This window comes from Hirundo rustica, chromosome 6 (genome assembly GCF_015227805.2).
Source record: "Hirundo rustica isolate bHirRus1 chromosome 6, bHirRus1.pri.v3, whole genome shotgun sequence".
In the NCBI taxonomy this organism is placed as follows: domain Eukaryota; kingdom Metazoa; phylum Chordata; class Aves; order Passeriformes; family Hirundinidae; genus Hirundo; species Hirundo rustica.
This window is the reverse complement of record NC_053455.1, coordinates 47206310-47222381: the sequence shown is the minus strand read 5'-3', so window position 1 is coordinate 47222381 and position 16072 is coordinate 47206310. Positions and strand designations below refer to the sequence as shown.

At 43.5% G+C, this 16072-nt stretch overlaps 1 protein-coding gene across 1 annotated transcript in view; it reads right to left on the bottom strand.

The window, feature by feature from the left end:
• BRSK2 (BR serine/threonine kinase 2) overlaps positions 1–16072 on the bottom strand; it is a 311906-nt gene that overhangs the window by 96222 nt on the left and 199612 nt on the right. The window contains exon 4 of the mRNA XM_040066118.2: positions 10900–10985. Within this exon, the coding sequence (XP_039922052.1) occupies positions 10900–10985 (86 nt within the window). The remainder of the gene's footprint in view (positions 1–10899; positions 10986–16072) is intronic.

The following is a 16072-nucleotide window of genomic DNA, read 5'->3' as shown; positions in this document are numbered from 1 at the left end:
TGTGCATAGTGACTCCACAGAAGACAAGAATAAACACTCTGAAAAGCCAAACAGAAAAAGCAAAGGAAAGAAAGAAGATCATTCCCTGGGCTGGAAAATAAGGCATACAGATATTACATCTTTCCTGAATCCATGGTACAGAAAAGAATCCAAATCTTCTGTGTTCACATCATCATCTAAAATCCTTTACTTTGGCAGTGTGCTATAGGATTGGAAGTATGCTAATGCCAGCTCTTGGAGGATCTAAGGTAAGAAGGTAAATAACACCTAGCCTGTAGGGGAGAAAAACACATGAGTCTCCCTTCCCTTTTATCTTTCCCAGATATGACAGTTTTTCACTTCATTATAGTACTACTTTTCCAATTTATTCCAAGCAAGCAAGCAAGTTCTGAAAATCCCAGAACAGTAACCAGAACTTCTCTCCTATTACATTTAGAGATGAAAAGCAGCTTATTGGTGAATGAAATTTTGGGGTTTTTTTAATCCTGTCTATGTAAGATTAACAGCATCAGTCTTTCTTTGCATTGTAAAAATGTAAGAAGACTGTTCTGTAATAGCCATTGCAAGGAGGTTCAGGGAAAGGAAAGACCCAGTCTCTGGCTGACAGTGTGCATACTACATGCTGTGATGATATGTGCAAGACCTGTGTTAGGACAAAAGACTCTGTAACAGAGTACCTAGCTCTCATGTTGGATGTTCTGGACACACCCCAACTCTTCCAATCCTTGCATTTCACATTTCACATGAAAAAGTTTTAACAAGCATTAACCTCCTGTTCTTTACCAGTAGGGAGCTGTGAAGCCAAGTGACTTGTCCAGGGTTACAGTCACCCAGTATTAGAGCTGGGATTAGCACCTGTGGTCCCTTGTGCTTTCTACTCTATGCTGTCCCCACCACCAATCTCCCCTTTGCCTGCTAGGACACTGGAAAGCCAGAAAACAGCAGGGTTCTGCAACTTAGTGTGAAGCCAAATGTATGTTAAAAATAAAGCCTTGATTACTTTTTCCTCACTGGATATATTCTCTAGGAGGCTGCAAATATTCTCACAGGCCTCAGCTCACTTTCATACACACCACGGTCCACATCTTGCATTATTTTCTCATATCCTTGCTACAAGCCAAGACATGAAACAAAATCTCCCATTGAGTTTCAGTGTTTGAAGGAGATAAGACTTTGTTCTTTAAAAGCAAAGAAGCTGAATACTAAATACAAGAATAATTGTGTTGATTGGAGAGGAGCAGAGAGATTGCATCCAGCAGCATTCTATCTATTCCCTTTGCCATTTTTTCCATCTGCATCCCATCATCACCATCTTCTCAATAAAAGATTCTGAGTTCCTAACCTCAGATGACCCACTACATATCATCAGAGATGCAAGCTTAGAATAATCCTATTTTTTTTCTTTCTTTCTTTTTGGTTCATTTTATTTATTCTTTCAGGAACCAAAATAGTACATCATCAGTTTTCTTCAGCTCCTTTCTGAAGGCTGTTTTTTGCTGAGATGCTTGACAGCAGCTTGGACTTCCCATTCCCAACAGTTGCTTTGTGTGTGGGATTGTAAACTTGTGGTGGTGCAAAAGTTATTTTATTAGGCTTTTAAGTGTTTTATATAATTAATTTACAGTTCTTTATAAGAAGTTTTGTAAAATGGTTTGTTCCCTGTACCCCCATTCTTCCCAATGGTTCTTATCCATTATATTGCTGTCAATCCCCTCTCTCTCTCCTTGGGCGCCCTGTCTGTCACTTGGGGACCCTTCCCCGAATTCTGGAAAGTTCCAGGGAGGGTGTCAAGTGATAGGCTGGTGCCCGGGGAATCCCCTTTCCCCCATCACGGAGTCGTTCTCCTGTTGAATGTTTACATCCCTAGTTCCACCCTGAGTTAACCTGGTTGGTTAATCTGTTGTTACCACCTCTTGTTTCTCCCCCATTTAAAAGTTACTGCCCGACCATTGTACGGGGTCTCTCCTGAGCAGCAGCGGTCAGGTGTGGAGCTCCCGTTTGGTCTCCCCCTAAATAAGACCCTGTTAATCCTACTCAGAGAGTTGCCTTTCTGTCCGTTGCCGTGGTCGTGACTACCAACAAGTCCGTCGCAGGGTGTGGGTTTTGAGGTTTAAGTCTCCTGTAGAATTTTTTCCCCCTCCCAAGTTGCTAGGAGACTAAGTGCTGAGTGCTTAACCTGGACAAAAGAACTGATAACTTAGTTTTGGGGGAGGGAAAAAAAAAGCTCCCGGAGAGAGCTGAGGGTGGGGGGATCTCGCGGCTCTTTTTTTTTCTTCTTCCGGGGGAAGCACCGATCGGGCCACAGCTGGCTGCTGGAGTCCACGGTTAATGAAGGAGTCTGGTCCTGGGAATTCTACCATCTGTTGGAGTATCCAGGAATTCGGAGTTTCTTCGCTGTCCTGCTGGATTTTGGGTGAGCCCGAGTCCCGCCGCTGCGGCTTCTCCGGCACTGCCACCTTTGCCTGCGGAGGACACCCCCTGCCTGCCGAGGACAGTCCACCGCGCCCGGCTTCCAGCCATCAGCGCCGGAGCTTCCACCGTGTGCCCTCGGGGTTCTTGGTTCTGTTCTACTATTGTTATAATTGCTGTTGGTTTTTTGTCTGTCCTGTTATATTTACTAGTAAAGGACTGTTATTCCTTTTCCCCATAGCTCTGACTGAAAAGTTTTATTTTTAACCTTACAAATTATAATAACACGGAGGGAAGGATTCAAATTCCTCATTTCCTAGAGAGGCCTGCCTCTCCATAGCAGACACCTGTCTTTTCAAAACCAAGACAGTGGGGAACCAAGATCCCACAGGGAGGAGGGAGCTAGTCGAACTAGTGAATCCGACCCAAAAGCGCGTGTGCCGCGGTGAGGAACTGAGCTAGCCCATGAGCCTGCGCTTCCACGTTCACAGCGGACACCACGACATTAACTGGTTTTATCCCACTCTTGTCCAGTGCCAGCACAGCAAGGACTTCTCCATGATTAGATAGATTACTGTTGCACTACATTCCTATCACTTAAAATGGCTAAAAAAGACACTTTTCATGATTATTTCTCCTTTCCATCTGGTGGAGTAGGCCACAAATTCTTAAAAGGTGCCTTTGCTCATGCCCTAGGGAGCTTTGAGGAATAACTCAGAGAGCCCTCACTGAGGCAAGGCAGCTTCATGCTACCTCCAGACCAGGACTGTAACTAAAGAAACAGGCTGGCTCTGAGCAATGCCAGGAAAAATGCTGTTAAAGAAAGACTAACTAGCACAGAGAACACGAGGACCATGCACTACAGATACTTCTGGCAAAATAACTAACAAAAAACCCCAAAATGCAAACAAACACACTAGTTATGATATGCAAAGAATGAAAAGCTCTCTTTTAACCAGTAGTAAAAATGGTGTGAAACGCTAAAATTCTTGCCAGATGGGATTGCCTGCAGCAGCCTATCAGTGGGTATGCAGCTCTTGTTTTCTCAGGACAATTTACAGGACACTAACAGCTACACCAATTAGGTATTTATTATTATAAAAGTATTAAATGGAGAGATCTCTAGATGAGAGCTCATGCTGAAACATAAAGTATTTCAAGTAAGTATTATAAATGCCAAAAATTAGGATTACCAAGAAACACTCTCTAATACTCTTGCAATGGAAGTCAGTTCACTCATCTTGTTTTAGTTAGGCAATAAAAGGTTTCTCCATCAGTGCTTGCAATTAGCTGCCTACTAGGGAAGCAGATAATTATTTTTATTAAATGATATGACATTTACACATGTAAAACACAACTTTGCTTAACCTAAACAAGTAGGTTTTCAAGTTGGTCTTCTATGTAAGCCTGAATGTACCACTGGGTACCACCACATATCACTGGGCAATGTCCTAGAGCTTTTACTATGCCAGAATTTGACTAGATATCCATGTGGCACTTGTTAGCTTTTGAGATGCATGGCTTCAGCCATGCACTCCAGCAAGATGCAAAACCCAGATGCAGTTATATAGAAAGAGATACAAAGACATAAAACATCAGGTGGGAAACGCCATCATAAAGACAAGTAAGTCTTTGGTTCTCTTCTGTCCTGATGTTTACTGTGTCAACAGCTGTAAAACTCAGTCTTCAGTTTTGCCACAGAATGAAACACAAACTGAAATGGCTGCACAACAAATGGTAGGGTTGGCACTGCCACAACCGTGATGAATCATGGGCCATCTCACAGTAATACTGGCAGATGATTCACAAGAAACTGGCTACTCCTTTTGACCAATTAATTTGAGAGGTAGAAAGCTCACTACATTTCAAAGGGATCTGTCTTAGGGAACAAAAGACCAACAAAGAAAAGCCTCTAGAAGAAAAAAGACCTGGTGATTCTCCTTCCAGGCTACCACCCTACTTGAAAAATGTCCTTCCATACATATGTATGGTTGAACGTATACATGGCAGGGAAGAGGTTAAAAGTTGCCCAGGCTGACATGCTCTGTAGTTTTTTGACAGCTTTTTCTCTGCACTGTTTTCTATTGATTAAATAATCTCTATCAGATATGAATCCCCTTGTTATTGGCACAGCCTATAAATTATTCAGAAGTTATATAAATTCTTATGGCGGGCATGAATTTTTAAACCCTTATTTGGCACTGGGCCAGGAGCTCTGTGTGTTTTCCCCCCCTCCTTGCCTGTGAGAAAATGTGCATGTGTTAGATTTCTGTTTTCTAGAAGACAATTTTAACTTGAGTTTGCCTGTTTGAATGGATATTGTATTTGATTGCTGGTTACATTTGGGCATGAACAGGTTGGGGCTTTTGGGGAAAAGAGGTAGTAAGAGATTTTGCTATTACGCTCTGTACCTTTGATTTATTTGGGATGAAATGTGTTTTGAGCAGTGCCCTCATGGTACGTAGTCAGGGATGCCAAGGCACTGCAGCAGCCATCCTATATGGACACGTGATATGGAATGGATTTAGCCAGAGGGATCCTCAGCACAGGATGGGCAGAGCTGAGACAACACCCATCAGGTCACTGCTGCAATTCTGTTAGTGACTGTATACTTCAGGGCTTTCTCCTTCAGAGCTAAGTGGCCTTTGCTGTAACAACCATGGCCCAGACACACACAACACTGCCTACCAAAGTCTAAAAGAGAAGTCAGGCATGAGAATGTACCATGGCTCTGAAGCCACACCTCACAGAAGTGCTCGTGTCACAGAACTGCTCCACTATGGGCCTGCTTTTCCCCAAGCCCAGCATCATGGCCTGGATGGTATCCAAGCACACGTCAGGCAGTGAGCAGAGGATAGTCAGGCTTTTGGGTAGAGCTTATTAAGACTTTGTTGCATAGGGTGTAGCATTAATTCCCACCAGCAGCTCTGCAGGCCCTGCTCTATGCCAGGCTGGTGTCCCCCTTGAGAGCGGTGACACCCGAACCTCTTCCCTGGCTTCTGGACAGCTCCTCTTCTCCAGGCCCACCCTGAACATCAAACCTCACATGCACTGGCTCCACTCCTACCACTGACTGGCTTTCTTCTGGCTACACATGCTTGTAATTCCAGACAGTCCTAAAACAAATCAACAGCAGAAGAAAAGGGGGTCAAAGTAGCTGGTTATAAATATTTTCCTTTGTTCTAATCAAGGCTCAGGTAGAATGCTATTCTGCCTTCCAATCCTGTTTTATTTTCTTTCCCTGTATTCACAGCACATGACATCCCACAGCCTCACTCCCAAGGTGCACACCCACCAGAAAATTAATTTTCAATGCTGAGCCTTTGGAATCACTCTGACTTTCTGAACTCTCCCTCTGCCTTTAGACAGGTTTCCCTGCAGATGGATTAAATGCCAAAGTCTTGGCCTACCACTGACAAGAACACACAGAGCCTTTTTTTCTCTTTTCTGCATCCGCTGGCATCTCACAATTAGTTTTCAACAAAAATAAACAGAATTGCAGGAAAACCCTGCAGGAGAGGACAGGCAGCACAAAGGCCTCTGCAGACACCACCAGAGCTGTAAGTCCTTGATTCCTGCTGCCACCTGATTTTGTATGAGCCAGAAACGTGAGTTGTGCACAGCCAGGAGGGCATTTTAATTTTCTTATCTGGCTCATTGCTTTGCATTTTCACCTCTGAAATCAGGAGGTAGTGTGTTGTGTACATTGCAATGAGATTTAGGCACTTGACCAGTGATAGCATTGTACTGATGAAAGATGAGTAAAGCACTTATATTTGAAAAAGGTGCTGAGGAATGCATGGCACACTTCAGAGAACAATTGTCTGGTATCCACTCCTCCCCTCAAAACAGATTCTTGCTTAAAACGATGATCAAACTGGATGACATAGAGATGTAAAATAAATGCTGCCACAAAATTTGAAATTTGAAATCTGAAATGTGAAGATTTGAAAATCATTCAACATAAATCTACACATATATACTCAAATATCTGTATGCAACTTGACATAGGAATTTACAGATATACATATACATAGACATCAGTGGAAAGGAAATCAAGAAATAGCAGTACTAGCATCTGATAGAAAAGGGCATGGAGTGGTCCTAGTATGTATTTTTTTTCCTATTTTATTTCCACTCCCCACCAAGCCCCTGACAGCTGAAACTAAATAGTTAATCAAATGAGATCAAAACAAATAATGCCACCCCTGTTGGGAATCCTGTAACAGAACTGCATCAGTTGGCTTTATCCCCTCTGGAGAGGGAAGTTCCATCTCCTGTGGAATGTCTGACAGCCCTTAGCTTGCCATGTTAACAGCTCCTCCAACAGGGGACAGCTGCTTTTCCGTGATCCAAAGAAAAGCTAATTGTACTGCAGAAAACACAGTAAGTAAAACTCTGTGTAGGGTCAGCTCAGGAAAGACCTTTTCTATACACGGCACAGAGAAAAGAGGATTATCCCCCAGGTTCACACAGCTCATGTGCAATGCAGAAATCACCAAAGGAGTGTGTCCCTCCAGTGTGTATTACAGAACACACCAAAATCTTGTTATTATCTGTTACTGCCTTGTTCCTTCTCATAGTACCTGCCCCATCCTGGAAGTATTCAAGGTCAGCTTGCGTGAGGCTCTGAGCAACCTGGTCTAATCAAAGGATCCCCTGCCCATGGCAGGGAGGGATGGAACTGGATGATGTCTATGAGCCACAGTGCTGCTGTGTTTTCTCTCCCCACCTGGATGATGTCCCTTCCAACCTAAGACATTCTGTGATGATTCTATGATTTGTATTTCCCCAAAATTCCTGACTATCTGCACTTCCCTAGTCAAACTGACTGGGGAAAAACTGACTGCACACACAAGTTTTGGTAGCCCACTGATCATTCCCCATACCAGGCCACTTTGATTCATTTTGATCTTTAAAACAGGGAGGATGAACCCCCATCCTGGCTGTTTTGTCAATTGACATTATATGATGGGAGAGAGGGAGGCATTGATTGTTTGTAGCTGTTTCTAAATTATCTATTACTGTGGACTCCCAATCTTGCTTGAAGGCCATCAGCATGATCATACAACAAATATGAAATAACTGTTGGTAATATTGCTCATTTAGCCAACACAATATATATCTGAGGCTGTATGTCACTTACAGAGAGCCACAGTGCTGCTGTGTTTTTCCCCCCTTACCTAGATGTGTAATCCACAGTCTTACTAAATAAGACAACTCAAAATGATGGATAAAGAGATGGATTAATAGATTTCATAGCCATCTCCACCTCTCCAACTACCTTGGCAAAAAGAACCCTATCAAAATAAACAGGAAAAGTCTGCTTGGCTAACACACACATGCTAACAGATTTTTATTATTATTTTTTAAAACTCATTCTCAGTGTTAAATAAACTGTGGAAAAAGGATTTGATTCATGGTTGCATTAGCAATCTACTGAACCAAAGCCCCTTGTCACAAATTAAATCATAAACTAAAAGTCAAACATGATTTGTGAAATTAACAGTTATCGAGGAAATGCTTCCCAGTGCTGCATTGTGATTAGTCTCTGGCTTCTGAAATATCACCCATAATTCATGAGCTTCTCTGAAACCATGCCACTACTGCTAGTGCTGGGATGGAACACACGATGGAAAGGTGCTGCCACAACCAGAGAGCAATCCCTTTCCTGATGCTGGTGAGAACCAGAGGTCACTGTGTCTTATTATTTGGGAAGGTACATGCATACACACTTCTCAGCCCCCACGCACTTTTAACACCTCACCCCTCCACAGGCACTCTCTTCTACCTCTCAGATTTATCAAAAGCCACAGCTGTTTCTAATTGTGAACACGGAGGCTTGGCAGAAGCTCTGCATTGTGCCCTTTCTTTAAAATAGCAACTAATAAAAAATGAAACTTAATTAACAGGCATTGGTTCTTTCAGAGTCAGTGTCTTTCAGCAGAGGGATTCGGTGCCTTTGCAGGGGGGTGCAGACAGCTTAATCTTAAAGGCAGAGGAGCTACAGCACAAAGCAGACATAGTGATTGTTAAAGGCTAAATGGTCATGGGCAGAGCATGCTTTGGAGCCCAATGTTTTTTAGAAGCGGGTTATCCAGACATAGCTTAAAGATATGGCATGCTTTCCTTTTCAAGGTGATTTTCATAATGAAAATGTTTTCCTGCCAATAAATGCAGTATTTTTTTTTTCAAATAATAATGTAACACCATTACCACAGCTCTGAGCACCAGTTATTTTTCACAGGGAGCAAAACAGCTCCCAAGTCCTATGGAGCAAAGAAGGAAAGCTCAGCTTCTGGCTACTCAGGCATTCAGAGCAAGAAGAAAGCTTCAGCACCTCTACAGCCCATCCCCTTGTGGCCTTTCTGCTGCATGTATTTATACATTGTCATCACTGCCACCATCAGCTGTTTGCTGTGTTCATGCAAGAGTTGTATACTTGTGTGCGTGTACCTAGGGTTACACAATGCAGAAACCAACATTAGGAAGAACGTTCCCTCTCTTTTAATCAAAAAGGGGTCTCATCCCCCAGAGAAAATGTCCTCTGCCTCTCTTTTTCAGGATCAAAGGAGAACGTACTCCCTGTAAAGCCTGATTTCCCTTTGCTGCCTGTCTGCACACAGAGAGGCTGTGTTAGGTCTGGGCCTCTGTCCTCATCTGCAGCTAAAAGGGCTTCATGGAGCCATGACCATTTATGCCACTGAGGACAGAGCATTCAGCATGCAGCTCTGAAAACATCTGAGCCAGCTTCCACCCAGTGCCTGCACGAGCTCTTTCTGGCAACTGCATTCCACCATGGATGGCAGGCTCTGCCCCAAAGGAGGAGAGGGAATCCAAAGGAAGTTATTGCCTGCTCTAGTAAGCTAGCCCTTAGGCAGAGAGGCCTAGCTTCTCAGAATAGGAATTCATTGCTCCAATAACAAGACTGGATGAATAGCCCATGAGGGACTGTTACCTCCATTCAACGCACTTTCTCTGGATAAACAGTCATTCCCTTCTTGGGTTGAGACACTAAAAAGAGGTCACCAGTGGATGGTGGCTTTTAAAAACTGTAATCTTTTTTAACCACTCTCTTTTACCTGTAATAACCAGTTAAAAAGCTGGAAATAGCAGAGTTCCCTACTGGGTCACCCATTTCTATTTGGAGAACATTGATTTTTTTGCCTGTTGTGCTAAGATTAATGTGGCCTGTTTGTTTGACAACAGATACAACGTATTTAGTGCCCTAAATCAAGCTAAAGTGATTGTCTGTGGTCAACATCCCTTTCTGCCCTACCTGGCACTGGCAATGATCTGGAGGAAAAAAAAAAAATCTTAAAAGCTTTGCTACGTAACTGTCGCTGCAGAACCACCAGGGGATTACAGTGGCCCTTAAAACAAAAATCTGTTGCTGATGGGACAGATTTAAAACACTTTCAGTGAGAGTTGAGAGTTTCAGTGAAAACAGTTAGACAAAGGAGGTTATCCATATTATCCACTCTGAGTCTCTTACAGCTTTGATTCAAAGTGGTTCCAGATTTTACAGGCACAAACCTTCCTTCTCTCTTGCTATTTTAGAGAAAACATTGGTTTGTCCTCCTTCTTTTATTTTAAGTAGGAAAAGAAACAGCATATCAATTTCTTATAAGTAAGGGCTCACTCCAAGAAAAATACCGAGGTGCTGGAGAATGTTCAGGGAAGGACAATGAAGGGTCTAGGGTGCAAGTCTTGTGATGAGTGGCTGAAGGAGTTGGTATGTCTGGCCTGGAGAAAAGCAGGTTCAATGGGGATCCTACCACTCTCCACAACTTACTGAAAGGAGGATGTAGCCAGGTCTGTAGCCAGGGGGTCAGTTTCCTGTCTCAGTTAAAAAGTGACAGGATGAGAGGAAATGGCCTTAAATTGCACCAGGGAAGGCTTGAATTGGATATTAGGAACAATTTCACTGAAAGAGTGGTCAGACATTGAAACAGGCTGTCCAGGGAGGTGGTGGAATCATCATTCCTGAAGTGTTCTAAAAACATGTGGATGTGGCACTTGGGGGCATGATTTAGTGGTGAATACAACAAATTTTCCAACCTTAATGATTCTATGAAAGTACAGAAAAGAACATTAGAAAAGCCAGGGAAATAATGAGTGTTCATTCCTCATCCAAATACCAAATATCACAGAGACATCAGCAGAAGGTAAAAACACACATGGTTCCATTCTTTCCAAAACTTTACCAAGTTCCAAAACCCTGATCTCCATCCCTCCCTTCTTCCCTCCTTCCCTTCCCTTCCCTTCCCTTCCCTTCCCTTCCCTTCCCTTCCCTTCCCTTCCCTTCCCTTCCCTTCCCTTCCCTTCCCTTCCCTTCCCTTCCCTTCCCTTCCCTTCCCTTCCCTTCCCTTCCCTTCCCTTCCCTTCCCTTCCCTTCCCTTCCCTTCCCTTCCCTTCCCTTCCCTTCCCTTCCCTTCCCTTCCCTTCCCTTCCCTTCCCTTCCCTCTGGCAAAAGCCAGTAATACCTACAAATATTTTTTATTTTCGTAAACATCATGCAGCTTTAAAACGTGGGGATGTTCTATCAACTTCAGGATGGCTATTTCCCGCTCCACCTGGAAGAAACAAAAAGAAACAGAGATGATTAGAAGCTGGGTCTTAGAATACATTAGGTATTGTCACATATTTTCTTCCCATTTATCCATTTTCCACTCCTCTTCATATACACAGGATACGGAAAATTGTAACAATGTATCTTATTTAGCGCTTACATAATTTAAGAAAAATTCAATTTATTCAGCTTCAGCACTCCCTGCCCTGCAGAAACGAAAACCAGCAAAATTTCAAGGTTGAAAGAAAACTCCCAAATCTACCAAAGAAAATTATCTGTGGGAGCTACATGAGCATTCAAGGCTGTTCCTGCCTCACGATCCAAAGCCAATGACATATTCTCAAATACCGAAACTCCTAGATGTCAGGTAGAGCTTTCCTGACCTCCCATAGCCACAGGTGTGGCTGCTCTATGAACTGCATACTCAATTAATGTTAGAAAATCCCCATCCTGAAGAACTTGCCATGCATGTGGGGGAGAAGATAAACAGCAGTGTGATTTTATAGCTCCAGAACTGAGGCGCAGAAAGGAAAGGAAATATAAGAAGTGACATAAGAAGTACAAGGCACAACAAGAAATTAAACCAGATTACTGGAGATGGAGTGTTCAGAGCCTTAAGCGCAAGACTGTGCTTTCCCTCAGTTCCCAGTCTGCCCAAGTGTGGCTGCTTCCAAGAGCATGTTTTCAATGCTGAGTTAACAAGTTGTGACTAAGTCCCTGTAATTAGTGCAAGCCCCGTTCGCACCCAAAATTCCTATCATGACCACTAAGGGTATTCATTAGGAATGAAGTCAGTGCAATTCCTCACTTGTTAGCAGAATTGCTCTGCAGCTTGAAACCACACTGTATCTGCTCTGATTTGACCGAGGCTAAGTTGAAGGGAGTTAATGTAGCACTGTGGAGACTTTGGGTGTGTGAAATAAACTCTCCAACAAGATGCAGTCTAAGCATTGCACAGTGGGGCATGCCAAATTTCAAGGAATACACACAGGCAGGAAAAAGACCTAAAGAAGCAAACAAGGACAACCAGGTAGGATTTTTTCCAGTCCTTTAAATAACTGATTGTCCCGGAGCTGCTATGCTGACAAACAAACCATGAACAAACTACAAAACCATCCCTTAATGTCCCCCCTGCAGGGATCAGATGAGTAATTAGGAATTTGCCCCAGTACAGCTTTAGTTCTTGATGTCCTTTAACTTCCTGAGAGAACATCCTCTGCTAAGCCTGAACACAGATAACTTTACCTGAATGCCAGTAAGATACCCTGCAGGAAATTAGAAAGTGGTAGTTTGCAGCTCTGTGCGGAGGAGGATTTCCCAGCATGTTGGTTACCACAGACCTCTCTTCCTCTACAGCACCACATAAAAACAGCAAAAGCAACTTCTGCACTACATCATCATCCTTAGCCTTCCTCACATTCCAGGATGGAAGAAAGTATATTTGTACATGTGCCAATCTCAGTCCTTCAAAGACACTTATTCCTCTCTGCAGAGTCAAAAGTCATCAGAGATTCCACTTCCACACTTGGGATCTCTGAAAATAGCTCCTTCAGAGAAGTGGGGAATGCATTTAAACACGTATGTACACAGTTCAGCACCGCCAGAACTGCTAGGAATTCAGTGATACACAGTGTCTGATGGTGACAGCTCTGTGGGTGTTAACTTACTCATGACCAGCACCCTGATGGAAGCTACTTGTACAAACAAGAAATAAAAGCTGGGTAGATTTCAACTGTTCAGCTATTTCACCACAGACCCAGGGGGTAGCTAGTTTATTCCATTTTTGCCTCCTCTTCCAAAAGACCTGTTACTCTTTTCTCTTACAAGATATGCACTGATACTTGCAGAGGGCTTGTTCAGCCCTATAATTGATAAAAGCTAGATTTGCTTAAAAGATGAGGAAAAACAAAACAGAAGAAGCACCCACTCTCACAACACTCTCCCAACAGCACTGAGATTCACCATCAGCAACATGTACTGCAGCTGCTCAGAAACTGCAACTCCAAGGAAGTTCCTTTTGGATGGGGAAGAACAGGTATTTCATAGGGAATGTGACCAGTGCACTAGCTATGACAAGGGTAATCCAACCCCAGTCTTCCTCCTGGGGATATCCTGCCTGTCAAAACGAACTCCCTGTAGATGGGCTGTGTAACTGCATTGGTGACTCACTTCAGAGAAACCTCTGGGTTGGCTCAGTGGCATTCTAAGTTCAGATCAAGGGAGTGATGGATGGCAGCATTCAGTCAGGGTCCTGCTTGGTTACTGTCCTAAAGCATGAGAAGAGGCAGTGACTTACAACTACCACTTGGAGGAGGGAATTCAGCTACAGCACTGTGTGGCCTGTGTTTGGTAACAGACAATCAGAATAGAAAGGCAATGTCTACTTATGACCTACAGATTTACTCTAGGAAAAGAAATAACCCAAATTGCTTTTCTTTCCTCCTAAATGTGTGAATGTAGAAGGTTCTATGCATATTTTTAACTTCCTGGGAACTAAATCCTAAGAGACCTCCTACAGTTTTGGAGGTCTCAGTTTCAAGCCAGGTATGTAGAGAGCATCTGTCTTGATATGCCTGGCAGCATTTGACTGCAGTGTGTTCAGTTCAGTGGTGTGTTGTCTGCACCAGTCAGCTTTCCACAGTCTGCTACCTTTTCTATCTGTAAACCAAGGACAAAACTGATCTACTCATCTCAAGTAAGATTTGAAGTAATGCCCTTCAGTGAAATGGCATTTATGAAGAAAAAATGTCATTACTGTATTTCTCATAGTCCAGGACTTTGCCCCATGTAGGGGCACAAGACACGAGTGGTTGTATTACTTTAGGATCTAGAGATTCCCAGTTCTCTGAACAGCAGTCTGATAAAGCTCATCCTCAAAAAAATCTTACAGCAATGTCATGCCTCTTTTTCCTTTCAAAGCAAAACAAGAGTTCACAGAAATATGCAACAGACTACCTTCTCAGAATTACTACTGCAGTCAGTACTGATGGGTGACTTCCCTGGATCCCATCAATTTTCTATATCCCTACACAGGGATACGGGTTGGACACAGACTGTAGATCTCAATAGCGACGTCACAGATGCACGCCTCAGGAGGACCTAGCACCCATCATGTCACTAGGAAAGGAGAGGTATCTGGACTCATTGGGAAAATAAGAGAGGTGAGAAATAGCATGCAGCTTTGCCTTCTTCCCCAGAGCTTTGCCAGCCCCTGGCATGACTTTTTTGTGCAGCCCTGTGTTTGCAAGCCATGGAATGCTGTCCAGCTCTGAGCTGGCAAGGACAGGGGAGAGGAGAAACCCTGCGGGGGTGTTTGCTTTAATGCACATGCAATTATCAGAAAGCAGGGCAAGCTCAGAATAGCCTGTCTAGGGAGGCTCAGAGCCTGTGATGAACAGGAAACATGGAGAAACATTTGCCTAATGGTTAAAAGAGAAAGGAATAAAGCAAAACTTTCCAGCTGCATGAATGCTGGACCATATCACAGGGTCCCAACTAAAGCCAGGGTTGCCTCATGCCATGGTGGGCTACTGATTGTGTCTTTAAACTGGGAGAAACAGCTGGGAAAGGCTGTGCAGGGCAAAAGGAGATGCACTGGTAATGTGTAGCTGTGCAGGTGCCATGCAGGTGCTAATTAGAAGTTCTAAAAATCTGTGCAGGACATCGATTTGACAGGATGCTCCAGTGATTCAGCTAATGACAAAGTGCAACATGGGGGCAACTTGACCCTTGGAGGAATCATGCAATACTTTTCATCCCTCTCTTCCATCTCTACTTCACTGCCATTTTCCCCGAGAAGAAATCATATCTCTCAGGTTTAAGCCCATCTTGTCAGCAAATTTACATCGGCAACAAAGTACTCTGCTCTCTCACCTTTTGAGTCAGGCACACAGGGTGTTAATTCACTTAAAAGGCAAGGGGGGCAGGTCAAGGGAGCCTGATAGGGAGGCCAAGGGAGCCTGTCTCAGTGAAGCAGTTTCCTTTTCTCTTCCAGTAACTATTGGGTCACTCATCTCCTCCTTGAAAAATGAGGCTCATAGCTGTCTCATATTACCAGGCTGTATTTTATCTACCAAACCTGTGCAAGCACAGTGCAACAACCAATGCTAGCAGTTTCTCCAAGTACACCTACATGCAAAAAGCTGGGGGACAGCAGATGATATTTCTCTTTGGAAGCTTTGAAGCTCACCAGCAGCACACCAAAAAGCCCTCTCTTTCTCCATCAGCATCAGTAGCTCCATATGGCTCAAAACGGTGGCTTGAGAAGGAATTCCAGAGCTGCAGAAATGGGGCATGCTGAAGCAAAGCCCTGCAGCAAAGGGCAGCAAAGCCCTGCAGGATGCAAACATGTCACGCTGTTTTCCCTACTCAGAGAGCAAAATGGTGCAGGAAGGGAAAGCATGGTAGGTTTTCTTGTGAAAATCAAGCTCTCTCTAATGCTGACCATACTTTGAGGTAACTAATGAAATACTTTTCAGAACTCATGGCTGTCTCTCAGTTATGAGAAACTCATCCAGGACATGACCTTTTCTGAATTCAGAATTCTCTACACTCAGACTGAACTTCAAAGGATGCAATGATTTGGCTGCTTATCCAGTTCCTCAGGCTACAACTCAGGCTGAAAACCTTGTACGAGAGCACCTACTTTCTCCAATGTCTGGTCTGCTGTGCAGTAATTTGCATTTCCATGATGAGGGCACAGAAAGCAGAGTAAATCACTCAGGTATTTCACTGAGTTGAAGTGGCAAAACCAAAGGCATCTCATAGGAAGAAACTAATATGAGGTTCTCCGAAAAGTCTGCCATAGCAGAAATATCACAGCAAAATACCTCGAGTTTTATTAATTTAGTACTTATGCTTTCATGTTATGTGGGACTGAAAATTAAAAATGGTGAAAAATGCCTGGCTTTGGTGAAGACTGTCCAGGTCACCTGTTCACTCTTGACCATACTGACAGAAACAGACTACTCCTGGAGTCAGAAGAGAACAGCATTAAAGCAGAAATGGCTTTATACAACAAGTAACTGCAGACCCATTATACCCTGTAGGGTCATCACTGCTGTGATGGGACATCATTCCTCCAAACAGATT